The sequence below is a fragment of the Phacochoerus africanus genome, chromosome 9 (genome assembly GCF_016906955.1).
Source record: "Phacochoerus africanus isolate WHEZ1 chromosome 9, ROS_Pafr_v1, whole genome shotgun sequence".
NCBI classification, from domain to species: Eukaryota; Metazoa; Chordata; class Mammalia; order Artiodactyla; family Suidae; genus Phacochoerus; species Phacochoerus africanus.
This window is the reverse complement of record NC_062552.1, coordinates 7,544,788-7,567,963: the sequence shown is the minus strand read 5'-3', so window position 1 is coordinate 7,567,963 and position 23,176 is coordinate 7,544,788. Positions and strand designations below refer to the sequence as shown.

At 41.7% G+C, this 23,176-nt stretch overlaps 2 protein-coding genes across 5 annotated transcripts in view; one reads left to right on the top strand and one right to left on the bottom strand.

The window, feature by feature from the left end:
- Window positions 1-23,176, bottom strand: part of LOC125136843 (transmembrane protein 14C) — a 95,593-nt gene that overhangs the window by 28,140 nt on the left and 44,277 nt on the right. The gene's annotated exons all lie outside the window — the stretch shown is intronic.
- The window catches only part of MAK (male germ cell associated kinase), a 55,739-nt gene that overhangs the window by 7,503 nt on the left and 25,060 nt on the right, over window positions 1-23,176 (top strand). For all 4 annotated transcript variants that reach the window (XM_047797679.1, XM_047797676.1, XM_047797677.1 and 1 more), the window contains exons 3-8: window positions 1,448-1,502; window positions 2,057-2,178; window positions 6,120-6,199; window positions 8,155-8,287; window positions 16,465-16,636; window positions 17,615-17,782. In XM_047797679.1, coding sequence (XP_047653635.1) covers window positions 1,448-1,502; window positions 2,057-2,178; window positions 6,120-6,199; window positions 8,155-8,287; window positions 16,465-16,636; window positions 17,615-17,782 — 730 coding nt within the window. The remainder of the gene's footprint in view (window positions 1-1,447; window positions 1,503-2,056; window positions 2,179-6,119; window positions 6,200-8,154; window positions 8,288-16,464; window positions 16,637-17,614; window positions 17,783-23,176) is intronic.

Genomic DNA, 23,176 nt, shown 5'->3' with positions numbered 1-23,176 from the left:
GAGGGCTGGGAGGAAGGCTCTGTTCTAGGACTTTCTCCTTGGCTTATGGATGGCTTTTTCGCTCTGTACCCCTCCCATATCAGCGTCCCTCCATGAATATCTCAGCGTCCAAATTTCCTGTTTTTATAAAGACAAAAGGAAGCCTCGGTTCCTCTTCATATGCGCCTTTACTCATGCGCTTGAGTGTCTTCATGACATGGCAGGTGGCTTCCACCAGGACGAGTGTTGGAAACTGATAACCACATCAAGCAAATGATGATAATCTAAATCTTAAATGCTTTCACAAATGTTTATCGGATGTTAAAGACTTGACAATATCATGATCTAAAACATTGCATATATAAGGACATTTTTCAATAAAATATTGTCCAATAGCCATTATTATCAAATAAGTAAGTGTACAATGTACAGCAAATAAAATGAAAAATAGGAATTAAAAAGAAACTTCTGGAGTTCCTGTCTTGGCTCAGCAGAAATGAATCCAACTAGGAACCATGAGGTCTCGGGTTCAATCCCTGGCCTTCCTCAGTGGGTTAAGGATCCAGCATTGCTGTGAGTTGTGGTGTAGATCGCAGACGCAGCTCGGATCTGGCGTTGCTGTGGCTGTGGTGTAGGCCGGCAGCAACAGCTCCGATTGGACCCCTGGCCTGGGGGCCTCCATATGCAGAAACTGTGGCCTTAAAAAGACAAAAGGCAAAAAGAAAGAAAGAAACTTTCTTTCTTTCTGTATTATTACAGGTAATACTGTAAACTTTCTTTCTGTATTATTACAGGTAATACTGTAAAGTTGGTTTTAAGACCAGAGTGGCTGCCATATCCCCTGCCGATCAAGACTGAATTGGAGACCCTCATGTAATAAGAGAAAAAATAATAATAAATGAAATACAACAATTAGCTAAAATGAGTATTTGTAGGTTAAATGATTATATAAATTCACACAAGTAAATATACTTCATTACACATTAATTTATATGTTGGAGTTACTGCTGTGGTACAGTGGGTTAAGGATCGGTATTGTCTCCGTGGCGGCACGGGCTTGATCCCCGGCTTGTTACAGTGGGTTCAGGATACAGCATTGCCACAGCTGTGGCTCAGATTAGATTCTTAGCCTGGGAATATACATATGCCACGCGTGTGGCCCTAAAAATATTATATGTAGAAACATCTTTAAAAGAGCTGGAGGATTTACATAAAATCCACGAAGGCTGAGGAATTTGGAGCACAGAGGGGTCACTAGGTAAGATGCTCAAGACACAGCTTGGTCATGAACCTGCACCAAAGGGCCTTGAGATACATATAAAAGAGAAGTGCTATCCTTTCAAGGAAGAAGGAGCGAGATCATAACTTATCCAAAAGGAACCAATAATAGAGTAAGAAAGCCAACGCTGTAATTTGGGGCTTCAAATTCTCAGTTCCCATGCACTAAACTTTTCTTTTTTTATTTCAGAATGAAGAGAAAGTTCTATTCTTGGGATGAATGTATGAACTTGAGAGAAGTTAAGGTAAAATCCCATGGACGAAAAGGAGCCCAGAGGCCTTAGCTCTGCCTCACCCCTCTCTCATTTCTTTCTTTTTTTTTTTGTCTTTTTAGGTCCGCACTCATGGCCTATGGAGGTTCCCAGGCTAGGGGTCTAATTGGAGCTGTAGCCACCAGCCTACACTACAGCCCCAGCCACACCAGATCCAAGCCATGTCTGCGACCAACACCACAGCTCACGGCAACGCCAGATCTCTAGCCCACTGAGCAAGGCCACTGAGAACTTGCATCTTCATGGATGCTAGTCAGATTTGTTTCCGCTGAGCCATGCTGGGAACTCCAAATTGGTTGATTTTTGCACTCACATTTCATTACTTAAAACAATTACTGCGTTCTTTAAATAGGTGTTCTAAGATGGTTTTAAGACATGCAAAATATTATAGCTATTAAAACTTCATTAATGAATTTCAAAGAAATAGAAAATGACTTAGGGTACTTATCATACTTAGCATTGATAAGATTTTGTCAACTTCTGTAACTTTGCTTTAAGAAGTTTAATGCTGACTTGCTCTATTGCAGTCTCTGAAGAAACTTAATCATGCCAATGTGATTAAACTGAAAGAAGTTATCCGAGAAAATGACCATCTTTATTTTATATTTGAATATATGAAAGAAAACCTCTATCAATTAATGAAAGACAGGTATGTCTTTATGAAAACCAATTTCTTTCTTATTATCTCCTTGGGTCCCTTCAGTTCGTCACACTTTGCAGTATACTGACTTATCAGTCCAAGAGGTGTCTGTAAATTAGCTGTTATCTTTATCCAAGGATAATATCTAACACTAAGAAGAACCTCATCTCTTAAAAGGCATGATAAATATTTCAAATAAACACACTTACTACCTAGCTATATTTTTTGAAACAAAAATCTATCTATAGTTCAATACTCAGTAATAAAGCTGGCCTTGAGCAAAATTGAGGAAATTATCTTCCTTGCTCTCCCAAACATCGTATGAAAGGTTAATGAAGGAATGGAAGAAAGAATGAAGTTGCTTTCAAGAAAAGATCTAAATAAAAATCATTAAAAAAAAAAAAGGAGAGATCTCATATGGAGTTTCCTTGTGGTACAGTGGGTTAAGGATCTCGTGTTGTCACTGCAGCAGCCTGGGGTTGCTGCTGTAGCACAGGTTTGATCCTTGGCTCAGAAACCTCTACATGCTGTAGGTGTGGCCCCCCCAAAAAAAGAAAAAGAAAGAATCTAATAAACTCATTTGTTAGAATGCTCAGGTGAATGATAAAAACGTGTTACCAATCCCAAGGAAATTCTCACTTTAATTTTTAAACATGAACAGAATCTCTAAAGAACAAGAGCTTCGGTTATCCGCCATGACTTTGGGGAGGATGGAACAGCTACCAGTCGCATCTGGAAGATTAAGGTCCATTTTGCTGTTTTTAAAGCCAGAGTTGTTCAGCAAAAGATCTAAAAATACTTTAGAAATAAATTTCCCAATGGAATGATGTCAATTTCACTCTCTGTAGTTGTTTCATACATACACACATTTCATACAGACACACACACACACACATACTTATTCAGGGTCTAAGCATGGTGAGTCAATTTTTTTTCCTTGTTTTTGTCTGTGCCACTGGCATACAGAAATTCTTGGGCCAGGGACTGAACCCAAGCCACAGCACTGACCATGCCAGATCCTTAACCCACTGCACTACCAGGGAACTCCCAATTTTTCTTTAATTATATTTTTCCTTATTTCACAAATACTTATTGAAGCTTATAAGCTTTTGTACAGCAAAGGAAATCATTTTAAAAAAACTGAAAAAAAAAACCACTACAGAATGAGAGGAAATTCTTGCAAATAATGCAACCAACAAGGGCTTTTTCTCCAAAATATACAAACAACTCATACAACTCAACAACAAAAAAGCAAACAATCCAATCAAAAAAAATGGACAGAAGACCTAAATGGACATTTCTCCAAAGAAGACATGCAGATGGCCAGTAGGCACATGAAAAGATGCTCAAATCACTAATCATTAGAGAAATGCAAATCGAAACTACAATGAGGTATCACCTCACACAGGTCAGAATGGCATCATTAATAAGTCTACAAATAAATGCTCCTTGACTGTTGGTGGGAATGTAACCACTATGGAGAACAGTAAGGCAGTTCCTCAAAAAACTAAATGCAGAATTACCATATGATCCAGCAATCCCACTGCTGGGCATATATCCAGACAAAACTATAATTCAAATAGAGACGTGCACCTCTATGTTCATAGCAGCACTATTCACAATAGCCAAGACATGGAAACAACCTAAATGTCCATTGGCAGATGAACAGATTCATATACAATGGAATACTACTCAGCCATAAAGAAGAATAACATAATGCCATTTGCAGCAACATAGGTGGAATTAGAGATTATCATCCTAAGTGAAGTAAGACAGGAAGAGAAAGATAAATACCATATGATATCACTTATATGTAGAATCTAAAATACGGCACAAATGAACTTATCCTCAAAACAGAAAGACACTCACAGACATAGAGAACAGACTTGTGGTTGCCAAGAGGAGGGGGAGGAAGTGGGGTGGCCTGGGACTTTGGCGTTAGTAGAAGCAAACTATTACATTTGGAGTGGATAAACAAGGTCTTGCTGTATAGCACAAGGAACTATATCCAATAATCAGGATAGACCATGATGGAAAAGAATATTAAAAAAGAATGTACATGTATGTATAACTGAGTCTTCAGATAATTCAACTATCTTTTTTTTTTTTTTTTTTTTTTTTTTTTTTTTTTTTTTTGCTTTGTAGGGCTGCACCTGTGGCATATGGAAGTTCCCAGGCTAGGGGTCAAATCAGAGCTACAGATGCTGGCCTATGCCATAGCAACACCTGATCTGAGCCATATCTGCAACCTACACCACAGCTTACAGCAACACTGGATCCTTATCTCACTGAGCAGGACTGAACCGCAACCCCATGGTTCCTAGTCAGATTCATTTCCACTGTGCCATGATGGGAACTCTAAGGCCTTTTTTATTCAAGTAAACTTCCATTTCAATTGAAGACCAACATACAAAACCTTTGATACTAGAAGTGAATCTTCAACATATAGCATTCTTTTTACAAATTTTAATGGTTGGCAGAGGGAGTTCCCATTGTGGCGCAGTGGCAACGAATCTGACTAGGGACCATGAGGTTGTGGGTTTGATCCCTGGCTTTGCTCAGTGGGTTAAGGATCCAGCATTGCTGTGAACTGTGGTGTAGGCTGGCAACTGTAGCTCTGATTGGACCCCTAGCCTGGGAACCTCCATATGCCGCAGGTGTAGCCCTAAAAAAAAAAAAAGAAATTATGAAGTTTAAATGCTTAAAATGATTACTTCCAACACAGCATGGCTTCAGGGTCAAAGAACTGATGTGTTGTTCATATTAATTTGGGATGCCAGTGATTAATATTTTTAACATTAAGATCTTACTTTAGGCTTTATATAATTACCATGTAAAGCTGCATTGTCCAAACAGTAGCTACCATTACATCTGGCTGTTGAGCTCTTGAAATGTGGCTAGTTTGGATTGAGCTGTGCTGTAAAATGTAAAATTAATTACACACGAGGTTTTGAAAACTTGATTTTAAAAAAAGGAATGTAAATTCGTTAATAATTTTATATTAATTACACTTTGAAATAGTATTTAGTTATCTATTGGGTTAAATAAAATATATTTGTAAAAGTTAATTGCATCTGTTTCATTTGCTTTTCCCCTTTTTCTTCTTTTTTTTTTTTTTTTTTGGCCATACCAGGGATTGAACCAGCGCCACAGCAGCAACCTGAGCGCTGCAGTGACAATACAGGATCCTTCAGGATCCATAACTTGCTGTGCCCCTCCTCGTTGGCTTTTCTTAATATGACTCTTGGAAAAATTTTAAATACATAAGTGGTTCTCATTTGCAGCTCTTGTTATAATTATACAGTAATAATGCACAGTATATAAAACTAAAGCAGTTATGCCCCTAGAACTCTTTATTTTATTTTATTTTTTTTAGGGCTGCACCTGCAGCATATGGAAGTTCCCAGGCTAGGGGTCTAATCAGAGCTGTTGCTGCCGGCCTACACCACAGTCATAGCAACTCAGGATCCAAGCCCCACGTCTGCGACCTACACCACAGCTCACAGCAATGCTGGATCCTTAACCCACTGAGCGAGGCCAGGGATCAAACTGACAACCTCATGATTCCTAGTCAGATTCATTTCCACTGCGCCATGACGGAACTCCGTGCCCCTAAAACTCTTAAAGCTGACACAATGCAGATTTGTACACTTGGCTTATCTGATGGTTATCAGTTTTCCAATTTACTTTGCTCCTCTTTGTACACTTTAGACTTTAGCTACTGAATATCTGAGCAATACCTTTAGAATTGGATTTCAGTTTTTGCCAAATATCAAAAATACTCTAATTTCACATTTTAAGTGTCTGACCTTTTAACTCTAAAAAGCTATACATCAGACATTTAGTGAGTACTATGTGGCCAAGAGAGAAGGAACATCTGTCTGCATGTTTATTTTGGTTGCTTGCTTGGTTAACAGAATTACAGGACTGTATTTTTCATTTCTTCACAGAAACAAGTTGTTCCCTGAGTCTGTCATCAGAAATATTATGTATCAAATATTGCAAGGGCTGGCATTTATCCATAAACATGGTAAGTTTCACTTTCCTACCTCTTTAGCAATCTCAAGTTTCCTGTCATGCATGGGATGTGTATATACACTGTTAAATCATAATATATTGCATAACTACAAGTTTGGAGTAGGTGCTCACTCACTGACATTTTTATTTGAAAAATTTAGAATTTCTACAATTCTATGTAAAATAGAATTTGTATAATCTACAACTGTCTTCCTCTGTAGCAGGCTTTTTTTTTTTTTTTTTTGGTCTTTTTTGCCTTTTCTAGGGCTGCTCCTGCGGCATATGGAGTTTCCCAGACTAGGGGTCGAATTGGAACTGTAGCTGCTGGCCTACGCCAGGGCCAGGGCGACGCGGGATCCAAGCCACATCTGCAACCTACACCACAGCTCACAGCAACGCCAGATCCCCAACCCACTGAGCAAGGCCAGGGATCGAACCTGCAACCTCATGGTTCCTAGTCAGATTCGTTAACCACTGTGTCACGATGGGAACTCCTGTAGCAGGCTTCTTAAACAAATTGATCATCAGCCTTTAGTCTCAGTCACCATAAACCCATCCTGCAGGCTCCATCCCCCTAATTTTACCATGGAAATGAAAAATAAATACATAGGAACCCTCTTTTAGAAAAGATTGGAATGCTTTGACCTGTCATGACCAATTATTAACATTTAAATAGTTGAAAGCACCTGTGCTATGGTATTTTCTAGTTTTCCTTAGTATTTCCATTTAGTCATTTCCATACCTGGAGAAAATAAATCGAGTGCTTGTTCTTATTTTTATGTATTTCTTATTTATATAATCATAGTCTATATAGTTTTTTGCATATATCAAACCAAAATAATTTGAAAAAATAATAGATTATGAAAAATTTCAATGAATGTTTTGATGTTTAGATATTCAATTAGAAAAGGTTATTTTCTAAAAGTGCTATGCAGAATTCCACATAAATAAGAACATTCCTGAATCCCCAGTTTTTTGTCTTCTATAAATTATTAAGGTCTTTAGGAGCCTAAAACCCATGATGATATGCTATAATCCATTAATAAAGGTCAGCCATCTATTAATTACATGGAAAATAAAGGATATATGCTATTTTAGTTGTTCACAATGGATTCTTGATCTTTGCCCCATTTTTGTTTCTATTTTATTTTGTTGTCTTTTTAGGGCCACACCCACAGCATATGGAAGTTCCCAAGCCAGGGGCTGAATCAGAGCTGCAGCTGCCAGCCTACACCACAGCCACAGCAATGCCAGATCCAAGCCTCATCTGTGACTTAGACCATCGCTCACACAACACGAGATCCCTAACCCACTGAGCGAGGCCAGGGATTGAACCCACATCCTCATGAATACTAGTCAGGTTTGTTACCACTGAGCCACAACGGGAAGTCCTAAAATAATTTTAAATAAAGGAATTGGTTCACATATGCGGTGTTCCATTTTTGTTTAATGGCCCTCTTCTCAAATAAGCAATTCTACGTAAGTTCTGTACTCAAGGAAGCTCGGGTTAAGCTACAACATGAGAGAGCCATAGTAAGACCAGCTGCAATGACCTCAGCCTGATGTGCAGCCCTCCTTGAGCTTTCATTAGACCCCTTCTCTCCAGGCCTTAACCTCCTCATCTGTTACACACTCATGATCATGATATCTCCTGAAGGCTGTTGTGAAAACTAATGAAGATAATCACAAGGTTGCCGTATCTAACCCAGTGCCTGAACTTACATAAGTAGACACACATGGTAAACGAACAGTTGTTCTTAATGACCACATGTACTGTATAAGCTTCCTTGCCCAATTATTTTGAAAGCAGGGTCCCCGCCTCCCATCACTTTGTAGGTAATAAATATGTCTTTTTTTTCCTAGTTCACATTCCTAATTAGAACAGTGAGGCTCAATTATATTTTGTTAATAAATCAAATCTGTCTAAACATGATGATTTATTATTTTTTTTCTTTCTATTTTACCGAGGTTTTTTCCACAGGGATATGAAACCAGAAAACTTGCTCTGCATGGGCCCAGAACTTGTGAAAATTGCTGATTTTGGACTTGCACGAGAATTAAGGTCACAGCCACCATATACCGATTATGTATCCACCAGATGGTGAGTAGTTTTATGCACTATCCAAAGGGATATGCTTATGTTGAAGTTTCTCTATAGCAGATTACCATCTATCTTTTGGGCAGTTCTGTTATCGAGTATTTAAAACAAAACGTAGAGTTGGATTTTGTATTTTTTGGAGAGAGACAAGGACTCGGTCATGACTATTCTGATGAATGAAAAGAGAAGGAAAAAGGATTTCATTCATTTGTCCATTCATTCATTCAGCAAATATTTATTGGACACCTATTATGTGCTGGATGCTATTTGAGGTATGGGGAACACAGACATGAACTAAACAGAGAAGAGTCTCTGCCTCCTGCTGCTTCCGTGACGGCCAGTACACACACTAAAAGCGTCATGAGTTATCAACAGAAAGACATATACATGTTCATCAGATGACACGTCATAGTCAACTGCAAAGCACCCAAATGTCCTTCGCCCGAGGCATATGTATTCACCCCGTGGACGGCCTCACAGCAATGAGAATGAATGGTCTACAGCTCCATTAACAATATGACCAATCGCACAGATGCAGTGTGGAGAGCAAGAGGCCATCAGAAAAAGAGCCCAGACTGTATGATTCTATTTCATAAAATGCAAAAACAGGAGTTCCCGTCGTGGCTCAGTGCTTAACGAATCCAACTAGGAACCATGAGGTTTCGGGTTCGATCTCTGGCCTCGCTCAGTGGGTTAAGGAACCTGTGGTGTAGGTTGCAGATGCGGCTCAGATCCATCATTGCTGTAGCTGTGGTGTAGGCCAGCAGCTACAGCTCCGATTTGAGCCCTGGCCTGGGAACCTCCCTATGCTGCAGGTGTGGCCCTGGAAAAAGACAAAAAGACCAAAAAAACTACAGACATGATAAATTCATTTGAGTGAAAAAAAAAAAAAGCAAGAATCAGAGAGAACTCACCTATGCTGTTAAAAGTCAGGATAGCGGTTGCACGGGGTGGGGGTGGCAGTGACTGGAATCAGACAAGGGCTGTCTGGGAGGCTGATAATTTGCAGTTCCCTGATCTGGGTGTGGGGGCCATAGGTATGTTCTCTTTGTGAAAATTCAACAAGCTGTACTCTTAAGATGTGCAATTTTCTGTGTGTATATTATACTCCAATAAAAACAAGAATGTCTGAGTATCAGACGGTGGCCAATTATTATGGAGAAAGATAAAGTCTGGAAAGGGACAGGGCTGTGGAGGAGATGGAGGAGGGAAAGGGCACATTGCTATTTTAAACACAGGGTTTCACTGATGCTGGGGGCGTTGGGGAAGATGCTAGGAGAGGCAAGAGCTTCCCGGGCTGGGAAAATGCTGAGTGTAAAGGCCTGGGGACAGGAGCTCCGAGTGCGGCATCTGCACACTGCAGGATGAATGAGGAGGGCAGCGGTAGGAAGTGAGGTTAGAGTTGAGGGTGGTCAGATCCCAGAGGTCCTGACAGGTCACTGCAAGGATCACAGCCTGTTAATCTGAGCGAACCGGGGAGCCACTGAAGGCTCTGGGGTGTGAGGCGGTTTGTGGTTCTTCATGTTTAAAAGGATCCCTCTGGCTGTCGCATTGAAAGCAGAGTTTAGGGAAGCAGGGGCAGAGACAGGGAGGCCAGGGAGGAGGCTGTTACACGATGTAGGGCAGAAAATGACAGTGACTTGGGTCTGGTGGTGGTGGTGAGAGGTGCAGGATGCTGGGTTTTGTTTTGTTTTGTTTGGCTGCAGCCGGGGCATATGGAAATTTCCAGGGCAGGAATTGAATCCAAGCCACCGCTGCTACCAAGGCTGGGAACTTAACCCACTGCTGCCGATCGAGCCTGTGCCTCCACGGTGACCTGAGCTGCTGCAGAGGCAACGCCAGATCCTTAATCGACTGCATCACAGTAGGAGCTCCCTGGGTTTGTTTTTAAAGTAGAAGAAACTCAATTTCCTGGTGAATCAGATGTGGGGTTTCAGATAAAGGTGTCTTTAAAAACTTCAGGGTTTTGCCCCGAGCAGCCAGAAGGATGGAGATGCACCGAGGAGCTCTGCTCTTGGCGTAGCAGTTGTGTGTTGGCTTGAGAGGATGCTCCGAGACAACCATGGGGAGAAGTCCCAGTAGGCAGTGGGCTCAGCGGGTAGGGCTGGGCTGGAGACCTCATGTCAAAAATCACAGCGTTGGACGAGGTCACTGGGGGAGTGAGTGTGGTTTAGAGAAGGGGTCTGAGGACGAGCCTGGAAAGAGTGACAGTTGTCCCAGTTTGCACTGGACAGTCTCGGCTGATGCCTATTATCAAGAGTTTCATTAAAACGAGCTGGGACAGGTCTAACGACCTGTTTCCTGCTCCCTCCCTGGTCTCACTGGTAACATGAGAGACCTCGGAGCCAAGTTTGCACCTTAACACCCGGCTAACTTGAATCTTGGAAACTGTGTGTCAAAATGTGCTTAGGCCGTAGGGTTCTCAGCCCACTGGTTCTTTCCCTCGGGTGTAGACAGGAGCAGCGTTTAATACTGTTTCCCCCACCAGGCACACGGCACGCTGGCCACTTGTGCAATGGCCTTTGCCACAACTTCAGAGACGCCAGTTGGTAGGGTCATGGGAAACCTAAGAAGTTGGAGGTTAGGTGTGTAAGAAATACGTATGGAAAAGAAATACTCAGCAGTGTGCTTGCAGCACATCTGGAAAGTCGTCGGAATCTTCATTTTCTACTGATTATTACATAGTATAAATCTACAACTCTTTTGCTGTTGGGTGTCAGGGGTTGAATTGTGCCCCCCAAAAAGACAGGTTGAAGTTCTAGCCCTGGCCCCTGATTTGGAGATAGGTCCTCCGCTGATGTGATCAAGTTAAGACGAGGTCACCAGGGTGGGCCACAGTCCAGTGTGACTAGTGTCCTTATGAGAAGAGAAGCAATAGGGACAGATACGCATGAGAGAAGGAGCCTGGAATTGGTGCACCTGCAAGCCCAGGAACACTCGGGATTGTCGGAAAGGCGGGAAGCTGAGAGAAAGGCTCAGAACAGATTCTCTGCCGCACCCCCGCCCCACCCCAAGCCTTCAGAGAAGGACACCCTCTGCTTTCAGACTCCCACGCCCCAGAACTCTAAGAGAATGGGTTCCTTTGATTTCAACATCCAGTTCATGGCGCTTTGTTTTTTCATTTTTGTCTTTTTAGGGCTGCACCTGCCGGCTAGGGGTCGATTCAGAGCTACAGATGCCAGCCTACACTGCAGCCACAGCAATGCAGGACCTGAACCATGTCTGCGACCTACACCACAGCGCATGGCAACACGGGATCCCTGACCCACTGATTGAGGCCAGGGATCGAACCTGAGTCCTCATGGATACTAGTTGGATTTGTTTCTGCTGAGCCACAACGGGAACTCCTGTGGCACTTTGCTATAGTAGCCTTAGGAAACGAATACATTTGGTAATGTTTAAAAGAATTTGCAGAGTTCCCGTTGTGGCTCAGTGGTTAATGAATCCGACTAGGAACCATGAGGTTGTGGGTTTGATCCCTGGCCTTGCTCAGTGGGTTAAAGATCCAGTGTTGCCGTGAGCTGTGGTGTAGGTCGCAGATGCGGCTCAGATCTGGTGTTGCTGTGGCTGTGGCGTAGGCCAGCCGCTACAGCTCCGATTAGACCCCTAGCCTGGGAACCTCCACATGCTGCAGGAGTGGCCCTAGAAAAGGCAAAAAAAAAAAAAGACAAAAGCATTAGCAACGAATTCTTTTATCAACAATGAGTTCTCTTGTGATGCAGTGGGTTAAGAATCTGGCACTGTCACTATAGCAGCTCAGATTGCTGCTGTGGTGTGGGTTGGATCCCTGGCCCAGGAAATTCCACAGGCCACGAGTGTGGCCGCAACAAAAAAACAAATGACCTCTGGAAAACAAAAATGCCTATTTAGTGAAAAATTAAGTATCTTTCTGTCTCTTAAGAGAAGGTGCTGAGGAACTGACATAAAATGTTCGCTGGCATTCACTACCCACCACAGGGGCCATAAGTCGCCGACCTGATGAAAACCAGAGCACGCAAACCTGCCACAGCGGCATCAGCAGCTATTTCAAAAGTTCATAGCTATTTTGAGACACCTGAGCCAAAGACAGTCGCTAGCAAATGCAGCTTTAGAGAGGAGATTTCACATTATGAGACATTGCTTTTCAATTAGAGGAAATGAATATTCTAAATTATTTCACTCGTTTTTTTAATACCAGATTTTCTTGTGCAGGTATGAAAAGTAAAGTGATAGCCTGTGAAGGTGTAGGCTTCCTTTTTTAATTGAAATACAGTTGATGTTAGTTTAACATTATGTTCGTTTTAGGTGGTGTTCAGTCTTCTTTAGCAGAGGAGGAAATTCACGATTTAACAATGCCAACTTTAAATGAATGTCTCCAAACGGGCTTCAAAGAGAAAAATCAGTTACCTTATTTCTAATAATGGTTTGATTTTTTTTTTCCATCACAATTCACAGAATCAAAGTGAAGGTTTTAGAAGCTCATTCTTTCAATATATATAATAGATAACCAACAAGAATCTACTGGATAGCACTATACTCAATATTTTATAACCTACAAGGGAAAAGAATCTGAAAAAAAGAGATACTTATGTATGTAAAACTGAATCACTGTGCTATACACCTGAAACTAATACAGCATTGTAAATCAACTATACTTCAATTTTTAAAAAGTTCATCCTTTAAAAGCAAAATGTCTGACATTACAGTGAATGCTATTTAATTTCAGTTTAAAAACTTTAGCATTGAAAATAAAATTATTTTTGCAGGGGAGTTCCCGTCGTGGCTCAGTGGTTAACAAATCTGACTAGGAACCATGAGGTTGCAGGTTCGATCCCTGGCCTTGCTCAGTGGGTTAACGATCCTGCGTTGCTGTGGCTCTGGCGTAAGCTGGTGGCTACAGCTCCAATTCGACCCCTAGCCTGGGAACCTCCATATGCTGTGGGAGCGGCCCAAGAAATGGCAAAAAGACAAAAAAATAAATAAATAAATAAATAAATAAAAATAAAAGCCCTCATCAGAAAAAAAAATTATTTTTTCAGGGATACTATTAATGTAAATTTTAGTGAAGCCTAGCATCATAAAAATAGTACTCTTACTAAATTAAGAAATCTAGAAAGCAGAAATGTATTTGCATTGGTTAAGATGCCTATCTATTTTGTAACTGCATCCAAACAAGCAGGTAAATTCTTAAGCAGCATTCTCCCAAATGAAAGAACAAGTTCGCCGTCAGAATTTACAAATTACACAAACGCATATACAGAGGGTAACTGAACTACAAAATTTGTGTGGCGACACTGATGCCGACTACAGGAAATACTGCAGTGTGGCTGTATGTGCTTTCTCTCTTTGCTGTCATTTGAATTTTAGAATTGTTTGAGCCTTTGAAGAATTACTTTGTAAACCAATTTAAATGGTGTACAGGGATATCTAGCTTTTTGTAAACAATCCGTTCATATTTTGGTTGCATTTTTTTTGTCTTTTTTCTTTTTTTTTAGGGCCACTCCTTCGGCATATGGAGCTTCCCACATTAAGGGGTCCAATGAGAGCTGCATCTGCTGGCCTACACCACTGCACATGGCAACGCCAGATCTTTAACCCACTGAGTGAGGCCAGGGATCAAACCTGCGTCCTTGTGGATGTCAGTCAGATTCGTTTCCACTGAGCCGCGATGGGAACTCTGCATTTTCTTTCCTAATCACTTGGAAATCTTCAGTCAGAATTTTTGATAAGCGGAGCCCCCAAAAACCAAGGCTTGTGTGGTTTACAGCCAACTGCAACTATTGAAAGTGAAGTTTGCAAATAGGAAGATAATGATGTTTATCCCTACAAAAGCAAAGGAGAAACTGAACAAATTAAATGATAACAGTTCACAGTGTATTCATTTTATTTCTTTAAGGTATAATTAGAATTGGAAAAAAATCTATTCTTGCCTGGAAAAATCTTTTGAAGGATCTTCAAATTTCAACTGGGTAAATTTAGATTCTATAATGAAATGGAAAGAAATTAGGACTATTTGTTTTCAATACCTAACTTTAGTAAAAGATAAACAATTTTTTTGTCTCATAAAAAAATATTAAAACATAGGAGTTCCCGCTATGGTGCAGTGGGTTGAGAATTCTACTGCCGCAGCTCAGGTCACTGTGGAGGTGTGGGTTCGATCCCTGGCCTGACGAGTGGGTTACAGGATCTGGTATTGCCACAGCTGGCAGAGGTCGCAGCTGTGGCTCAGCTTCAATCCCTAGCCCTGGAACTTCCATATGCCACTGATGTGGCCATTAAAAAAAAAAATCAAAACATAATAACAAATGTTGGCAAGGACGTGGGGGAAATGGAACTCTCATACACGGCTGGTGGAGGTGTAACATGGTGCAAAAGAGCCTGGCAGTTCCTCAGGGGTTAACTCTATCGTTACCGTGTGCTCCAGCCAATACCATACCCAAGTATTTACCCAAGAGACATGAAAACGTGTGTCTGCACAAAAACGTGTACATCAGAATTCACATTTCTTATAACAGCCAAAAAGTGGAAACAAGCCAGATGTCCATCGCCTGCTGGTGGGTGAACAAAATGTGGCAGTGCCATACAGTGGAGTATTATTCAGCGATAAAAAGAATGAAGTACTGACACGTGGTCCAATGTGGGTGAACCTGGAAAACCTGATCAGTGAAAGAAGCCAGTCACAAAGGACCAGTGTGTGGTTCCATTGATGGGAAGTGACAGAACAGGCAAATCTATAGAGAGTGGATTAGATATGCTGGGGGCGGGGGGACATTGGACAAGGGTGCTGTTTCTTTTGGGGGGTGACGAAAACGCTCTAAGTGGATTGTGATGATAGATGCACAAAGGTGAACATACCTAAAGCCACTGACTTGCATGCTTTTCAATGGATGTGTTGTATATTAAGTGAATTAGAGCTCCAAGCTGTCAAAGAAAGATACTCTGAATGGAAGCCAGTGGACAAGACTGCAAAGCATTTAGGCTGAAACATTTACACATTTCAACGTGGAAAAAAAAAAAAAAAGGAATCGAGATTATCCTCTACCAGCAACCTTTGCCATATAAACAGAGTATTTTTCTCAATTAAAAATATTATCCAGGAGTTCCCGCCGTGGCGCAGCAGAAATGAATCCGACTAGGAACCATGAGGTTGTGGGTTCGATCCCTGGCCTCGCTCAGTGGGTTGGGGACCTGGTGTTGCCGTGAGCTGTGGTGTAGGTCACAGATGTGGTTCAGATCCTGCGTTGCTGTGGCTGTGGCATAGGCTAGGCAGCTGTAGTTCCGATTCGCCCTCTAGCCTGGGAACTTCCATGTGTCTCACACGTGTGGCCCTGGGAAGCAAAAAATAAATAAATAAATATATATATATATAATATAAATAGATATATAATCTATTTATGTAAAATATATAAATATGTATATAATAATATATATATATTATCCATTAAGGGAACTGAGTCAGCTGAGGAATCAGCACTTTCAGACTGATAAGGAAAAAAGCCCTCTCCTCAGGGACAATCTTTGTTAATCTTTTGTTTTCTATCCTTCATATGAATATGTCAGGAACTGTTCGCATTTAAAATAGATCTGCTTCAGGAGTTCCTGTTGTGGTGCAGCAGAAACAAATCTGACTAGTATCCATGAGGATGCAGTTTCGATTCCTGGCCTCACTCAATGGGTCAGGGATCTGGCTTCACCACGAGCTGTGGTGTAGGTCCAAGAGGCGGCTCTGAAACCGCGTTGCTGTGGCTGTGGTGTGGGCCGGCAGCTGCAGCTCTCATTCCACCCCTCGCCTGGGAATCTCCATATGCCCCACCTGTGGCCCTAAAAGGCAAAAATTAAATAAATAAATAAATAAGTAAGTAAACAAACAAACCAGATCTGCTTCCTCCCTTTTCTTAATATATTATATAGCATTATTTCCACATTTACTTGTTCGAGTTCCTATCTTGGACCACTTAGACATTTCATTTATATTTGTCTCCAGCTCTGCTTGTGTTGTTTGTGGTCTGGAAAAATAAAATATGTTTGTGGTCAGAAAAAAATGTGTTCTCTCCCATAGAAACCCAGCACATGGGGCAGAAGCCTCATAGACAGAAGGCATTTCTTCTATTGAAATGCAGGACCCAACAGATGAGATCCTGCTGCCACCCCATCTTTGAAACCACAGTCAAAACAGCCTGTCTTGTTGGCTCTCTTTGTAGGTATCGTGCTCCTGAAGTTTTATTAAGATCTTCAGTTTACAGCTCTCCCATCGATGTGTGGGCTGTTGGGAGTATAATGGCTGAACTGTATACGCTAAGACCACTTTTCCCAGGGACCAGCGAGGTCGATGAAATCTTTAAGATTTGCCAAGTTTTAGGGACGCCCAAAAAAGTAAGTACGCCTGTCCTTCAGTTGTTGTACCTTTTGGCTGGCCAGCTGATAGTTTCATTTTCCAATAGGCTTATGTTTTAGGGGTTCATTTTCTTATCATCAGTATTTTTTTTTTTAATTGGGATGAGATGAGGATTGCCAAAGCCAGAATCCCACCAGATTATAGGAAAACGGTGCTTGCCTTTCTTTAAGCACTTAGGGGGAAGTCTCCACACTTAGTGCGTGTGTATATATTTTTTTAACTTCGAGCTGACGACCAGCTGATGACTACAGAGCCTTCACTGCTTAGCTTCTCTCCTCTTTGCTCTATGAATGTCCACTGCGATCAGCTCAATGCCAGGAGTCCCGGGCTGTATTTTCTCTCCATCTTTCCTTGTTTCCTTTTATATACCCCTGCCATGGATATTTAATTTTATGACCTGAGTACTTTTCCATGAACTATTGCACTCAGCTGGACTTCACTTTCTGAGCTGTACTTATTTAATAAGTATTTATACTTACATTTGAGTGAAATCAGTACGTGCCTTATAGGTAACAGTGGACAAGTAAATGCAGCTACTAAAGCATTACCATCACTGTCATTTCGCAGCTCTGTGCAGTTTTTGACAATGGATGCAAAATATGACATATAGTGAGAATCTCTGTAATAATCAGTCTCTTTGTGAATTGCTTGTCCTTATTTGTTCAAAGTCACCTAAAACCATCACCTAAAACGATCATTGTGGCACATAAATTCATAACATTTTGAATGTATAAAAGTGCTTTCTCAATTTCCCCCCTAACTCTCAATGCAATGTTCTTTTTATACTGTTTGTAGCACTAACCTGTATATGTGGGCTGCTATTTCCCTCTCCCTTTTATTTATGTGAGTCAACATTAACATTTTCACACACAAGTGATTTTCATATTATTAGTTTCAAATCGATCACTAAAAACCATTTTCTTTTTGCTCCTCGCCCTTATATATTCCTTAAACAGAGCGACTGGCCAGAAGGGTACCAGCTGGCATCCTCTATGAATTTCCGCTTTCCCCAGTGTGCGCCCATAAACTTAAAAACTCTTATTCCCAATGCCAGTAACGAAGCTATTCAGCTTATGACTGAAATGTTGAGTTGGGATCCAAAGAAACGACCAACAGCCAGCCAGGTAAGACACGTGTCCCTGGAGGAATTTGTTGGTTTTTTAATTTGAGGTTTTATAATGTCAGGGACATTTTCCTTTATTTTTTTATTTTATTTTATTTTTTTGTCTTTTTGCCATTTCTTGGGCCGCTCCCGTGGCATATGGAGGTTCCCAGGCTAGGGGTCGAATCGGAGCTGTAGCCACCTGCCTACACCAGAGCCACAACCACGCGGGATCCGAGCCGCGTCTGCAACCCACACCACAGCTCAAGGTAACGCCGGATCCCTAACCCACTGAGCAAGGCCAGGGACCGAACCCACAACCTCATGGTTCCTAGTCGGATTCGTTAACGACTGCGCCACGGCGGGAACTCCGACATTTTCCCTTATAAAGACAAATATATTCTCAACCAGTTTTGCCAAGAGAATTCAGCCCTAAAGCTTAAGGCATCCAGGGGATGTAATGGATTAACTTCTAGGCATATAAGATTCTTGGGAGAAATGCGAAAATAGCCACGCCAGTGGTTTCCTCTGTTTTGTGGTTCAAATAAGGGGCCCTATGAAGGTTGAAGCTGAAAGGAATTAATCTCCAATAAGAAAAATTCAGGCATGTGACAAGGCAGTTAGGAATAAGCTTGTCATGGGAAGTAAAAGGGCATTTCTTCAGTTATACAGCCTAGTAGACCTTCTGATGCCCTCCTAAGGTTTAGAGGATTCTGCCCGGGCCTCCCTGGTCTCAACCCTCCGCAGGCCCGGAGCTGTGTTCTTCCCCCAGCTCCCACAAGAGGGCAGCATGTGCCACTTTAAACACCAACAGACACATCTTAGGTTTAGTAGTTTTTTCTTTTTACCTCTGCACCTATGGCATCTGAAGTTCCCAGGCTAGGGGATCAAATCAGAGCTGCCCCTACAGACTTACACCGCAGGCACAGCAGTGCTGGCTCCGAGCTGCATCTGGGACCTACACCACAGCTCACGGCAACCCCGGATCCTTCACCCACTGATCAAGGCCAAGGATCGATCCCCTATCCTCATGGATCCTAGTCAGGCTCTTAACCCACTGGGTCACAATGGAAACACCACAAGTCTCATGGTCTTTAAAACACCATGGTTTTGTCTGCAAAGGGCTTAAATTAAAAAGTCAATAAAAGATAATAATCAATAAAACTTTAAAAAATGAAAAATAAAAAAATTTAAAAGTCCTAATATGCTTTATGGTATTCTTATTGTTATTTAACTATAAATTAAAAGTAAATATTTAAATATCAATTCAGTTGAAACCAAATAATTATTTGGCTGGGTTTTTTTTTTTTTTTCTTTAATTTGGCTTTCTAAAAATTTAACTTGAGAAAATATTTTCTAAAGCTCAGCTGGAAGAACAAATAGGAAAAAGACAGCCAGGACAGATTTAAAGAAGAATATATAATCGGGAGTTCCCTTCATGGCGCAGCGGAAACGACTCTGACTAGAATCCATGAGGATTCGGTTCAATCCCTGGCCTTACTCAGAAAGAAAAAAAACCTAAAACTTTATTTTTATGAGGTCAGATCTCGTGAGTTCTCCCTTTGCGGTTCTTCTATTCGTTTTCTTCCCATCTTATCTTACTTTGAGATCAAATATTTACCGGTACTTTTGTTCTTAATAGTTTAGTTCCCTCTCCCTCACTTTTTAAACCGCCTGTGATTTATGGTGAGAAGAAGCTAAATTTACTTTTTCTCTTCCGAGGTAACGAGTTATCCCACTAACACTCCCGGGACCGCCCGGTTCCCCCTTTTGTGATGCGATGTTTACCTTACGCTGACCGACAGCTTCTGCAACTCCGAGCTATGCGTCACTTTTAAGCCAGTACTTTCACTGTTGTAACTGGCGTACTTTATAGATTATTTTACTGTTTGATAGGCCAAGCTGTCCACCCCTACCACCATCCTCCGATTACTTAGTCTGTTTTTCTTTCTTTCTTTTTTCTTTTTGTTTTTCATTTTTTGCTTTTTAGGGCCGCACCTGCAGCACATGGAGGTTCCCAGGCTAGGGGTCTATTCGGAGCCACAGCTGCCAGTCTACACCACAGCCACAGCAACGCCAGATCCAAGCCTCGTCTGCATCCTACACCACAGCTCACGGCAACGCCAGATCCTTAACCCACTGAGCGAGGGCAGGGATGGAACCTGTGTCCTCAAGCTTCCTAGTCGGATTCGTTTCCGCTGTGTCACGACGGGAACTTCACGTGTCTGTTTTCTAATGTTTCTACGCACTTATTACTTTTGTAGTGAAACTATAATAGACGTCTTTAAATCTTACCTAAAAAAGTGGGCAGGAGCCATGAAAAAAAATCGCGGAGAAAGAAAGAAAAATTATCAAAAATATTTTTTAAATGCTTAACCCTTGCTCACTATCATAAAATGAAAATAAAAATGAAATACTATTTTTTATCCATCAAATTAGCCAAAAAATAAAAATGGTTTTAAAGGCTTAGTAACGGAAAGCAATTTTACAATGTATATACAGAAACTTTAAAAAAAATTAGAAAGTTGAATAAAGATTTATGCCCAAAGATATTCAAAGCTAATTAAAAGCTGTGCATTGGAAGGATAAACCTGAATGTTTACGTGATCATTTAAAGTATGTATATCTTGGAGTTCCCGTCGTGGCTCAGTGGTTAACGAATCTGACTAGGAACCACGAGGTTGTGGGTTTGATCCCTGGCCTTGCTCAGTGGGTTAAGGATCCAGCGTTGCCATGAGCTGTGGTGTAGGCCGGGGGCTACAGCTCTTATTAGACCCCTAGCCTGGGAACCTCCAAATGCTGTGAGAGTGGCCCAAGAAATGGCAAAAAAAAAAAAAAAAAGATAAAGCATATATATCTTTAATAGAGACTATTTTGCCACCATTAAAAATGAAAAATTTCAAAAAAATAATCATTGCAGAGGATTCTCAAACTCAAATGTTAAGTTTAAAAGTAGGCTATAATATTATACATAGAGTATGCTTTTATTAAAGCATATATGTTATATGAAAGACTAGAGAGAAATACTGAAAAGAAAAACATCAAAATATGAGCACTAGTTTTCTCTTGGTGTTGGCTTTAGAGATTATTTTAATTTCTTCTTGAGAACTTTATAGATATATAAAGAATATATTCTTTATTCTATAAAATCAGTTTTCCCTTAACAAATAGGACAAAGTCATTATTATTATGAAAAGATTCTCTCCTTGAAGGATGATCGGTAGCTAGCATCTTAAAGGGTAAAAGTTACAGATGAAACCTGGAAAGTATGAAACATATTCCTATAGGTTCTAGCTCCCAGAGGTGCATTATTGACTTAGGAATATTGACTCACTAATTAACAGGACCTACTTCACTCAGAATCTGAGTGGCTTCTGTGCTTCAGGTACTAATGTGTTGAAATTGCCTACACGTGCTGAGTTCCACTTCGCAATGTCCACGTAATTCACACAGACATCAGCTGAGGTCGGGGACACAACGAAACTTCTACGGGGAAACTTAGAATAAACTCTTTTGCCCCTCTGCTGAAATATATCTCCCTGCCCTCCTCTGTCTCGTTCACCATGTCTTTACTCTGCTTTCTAGTGGAAGCAGGGAGACGTCGTGAGGGGGAGTTTCAGGGAGCGGGGACCCTGTGCAGAGCCACCTCTGTCCCCCTAAAATCTGCCCGTACTCACCCAAGAAGAGGTCAGAGCTGAGCTCCCATGGGGGGTGGGTACCGGCTTAGGGCAGGGGGTGCAGGGGAACAGGCTGCGGTTAGGTTATCTTAAGGAGCAGCCCCCACCCCCACAACGCACACACACACCCCCACACACACACACCCCCCAGCAGACCTGGCAACTCTATCCTTTGTCCAGACCTGTGATCCTGATACGGGGTCTGTATCCACAGAGAGAGCCTCAGACACTCTCCAGACCGATGCTTGTCAATCTTGGTTCTAATGACATTTTTGACCAGACAATTCTGTGTGGTGGGGGGCTGTCCCGTTCACTGTAGGATATTTAGCGGCATTCCTGGCAGTGTGCCCAGACGCCAGCAGCACCTCCCGAACTGTGACAATAAGAAATGTCTCCGAAGGGGCAAAATCTTCCCCAGTTGAGAACCACTGCTCTAGACTGTGTCACCCAGACAGTCAGCTCTGCTGCCCCGCTCCCTCGCCACAGCAGCGACCTGCGGACTGATCTAGTTTACACTCACAACGACCATTTTTAACAGGATTTTTACATTTTCTTCCCAGAAGTGTCTTCTCCTTGTTGGTATACTGTTAAAATACGCTTCACCACATACGTGTTTGTAATCTCCTTTCTTAGAATTTTTTTTCTTACTGCTGGTAGATATGTACTTATAGTCATGTCATTTTTATTTATTTATTTGCTTTTTAGGGCCGCATCCATGGCGTATGGAAGTTCCCAGGCTGCGGGTCGAATCAGAGCTTTACAGCCGCCGGCCTACACCACAGCCACAGCCACTCGGGATGCGAGCCACATCTTCAGCCTATACTACAGCTCACGGCAATGCCAGATCCCCAACCCACTGAGTGAGGTCAGGGGTCAAACCCGAGTCCTCATGGATACTAGCTGGATTCGTTTCTGCTGTGCCACAGTGGAAACTCCCAGGCTATTCTTATTGCAATTAGATTATAGTTCTTACAGCATAGACTAACCCTCAATTTTTTCATCTAAAATAAACCATGTATGGAGTTCTCTGGTGGTGCAGCAGTTTAAGGATCTTGTGTTGTCCCTGCAGCAGGCTTGGATCACTGCTGTAATGTGGGTTTGATCCCTGGCCCAGGAACTTCCACATGCCGCAGGCATGGTCAAAAAAATAAAACGAACTACGTAGAAGGCTTTCTTAACTCATTTCTTAATGCCTTTATGGACTCTAAAGCATTATGAGTATCTAGCATCTTAGTCTGAATTAATCACATCAAATTCAGCCAATGCTTATAAGCTAGGTTTTGTTTTCATACCATCTTTTAAAGAACAGTTGCTTTCGGAGTTCCCATTGCGGCGCAGTGGTTAACGAATTCGACTAGGAACCATGAGGTTGCAGGTTCGATCCCTGGCATTGCTCAGTGGGTTAAAGATCCGACGTTGCCATGAGCTGTGGTGTAGGTCGCAGACACGGCTCGGATCCTGCGTTGCTGTGGCTCTGGTGTAGGCTGGTGGATACAGCTCTGATTGGACCCCTAGCCTGGGAACCTCCATATGCCGTGAGAGCGGCCCAAGAAATGGCAAAAAGACAAAAAAAACAACAGTTGTTGCTTTGACTAGATGTTGAAATTACAGGTGAGTTTTACAGTCTTTGTACTAACGTGTACTTTTAATTTTTTTTTAATGAAATTTATCTCTCATTTCTCCTGGTTATCTTTTTAAAGTCATCACCTAAGGGGAAAACTGGATGCTTTCTAAATCTC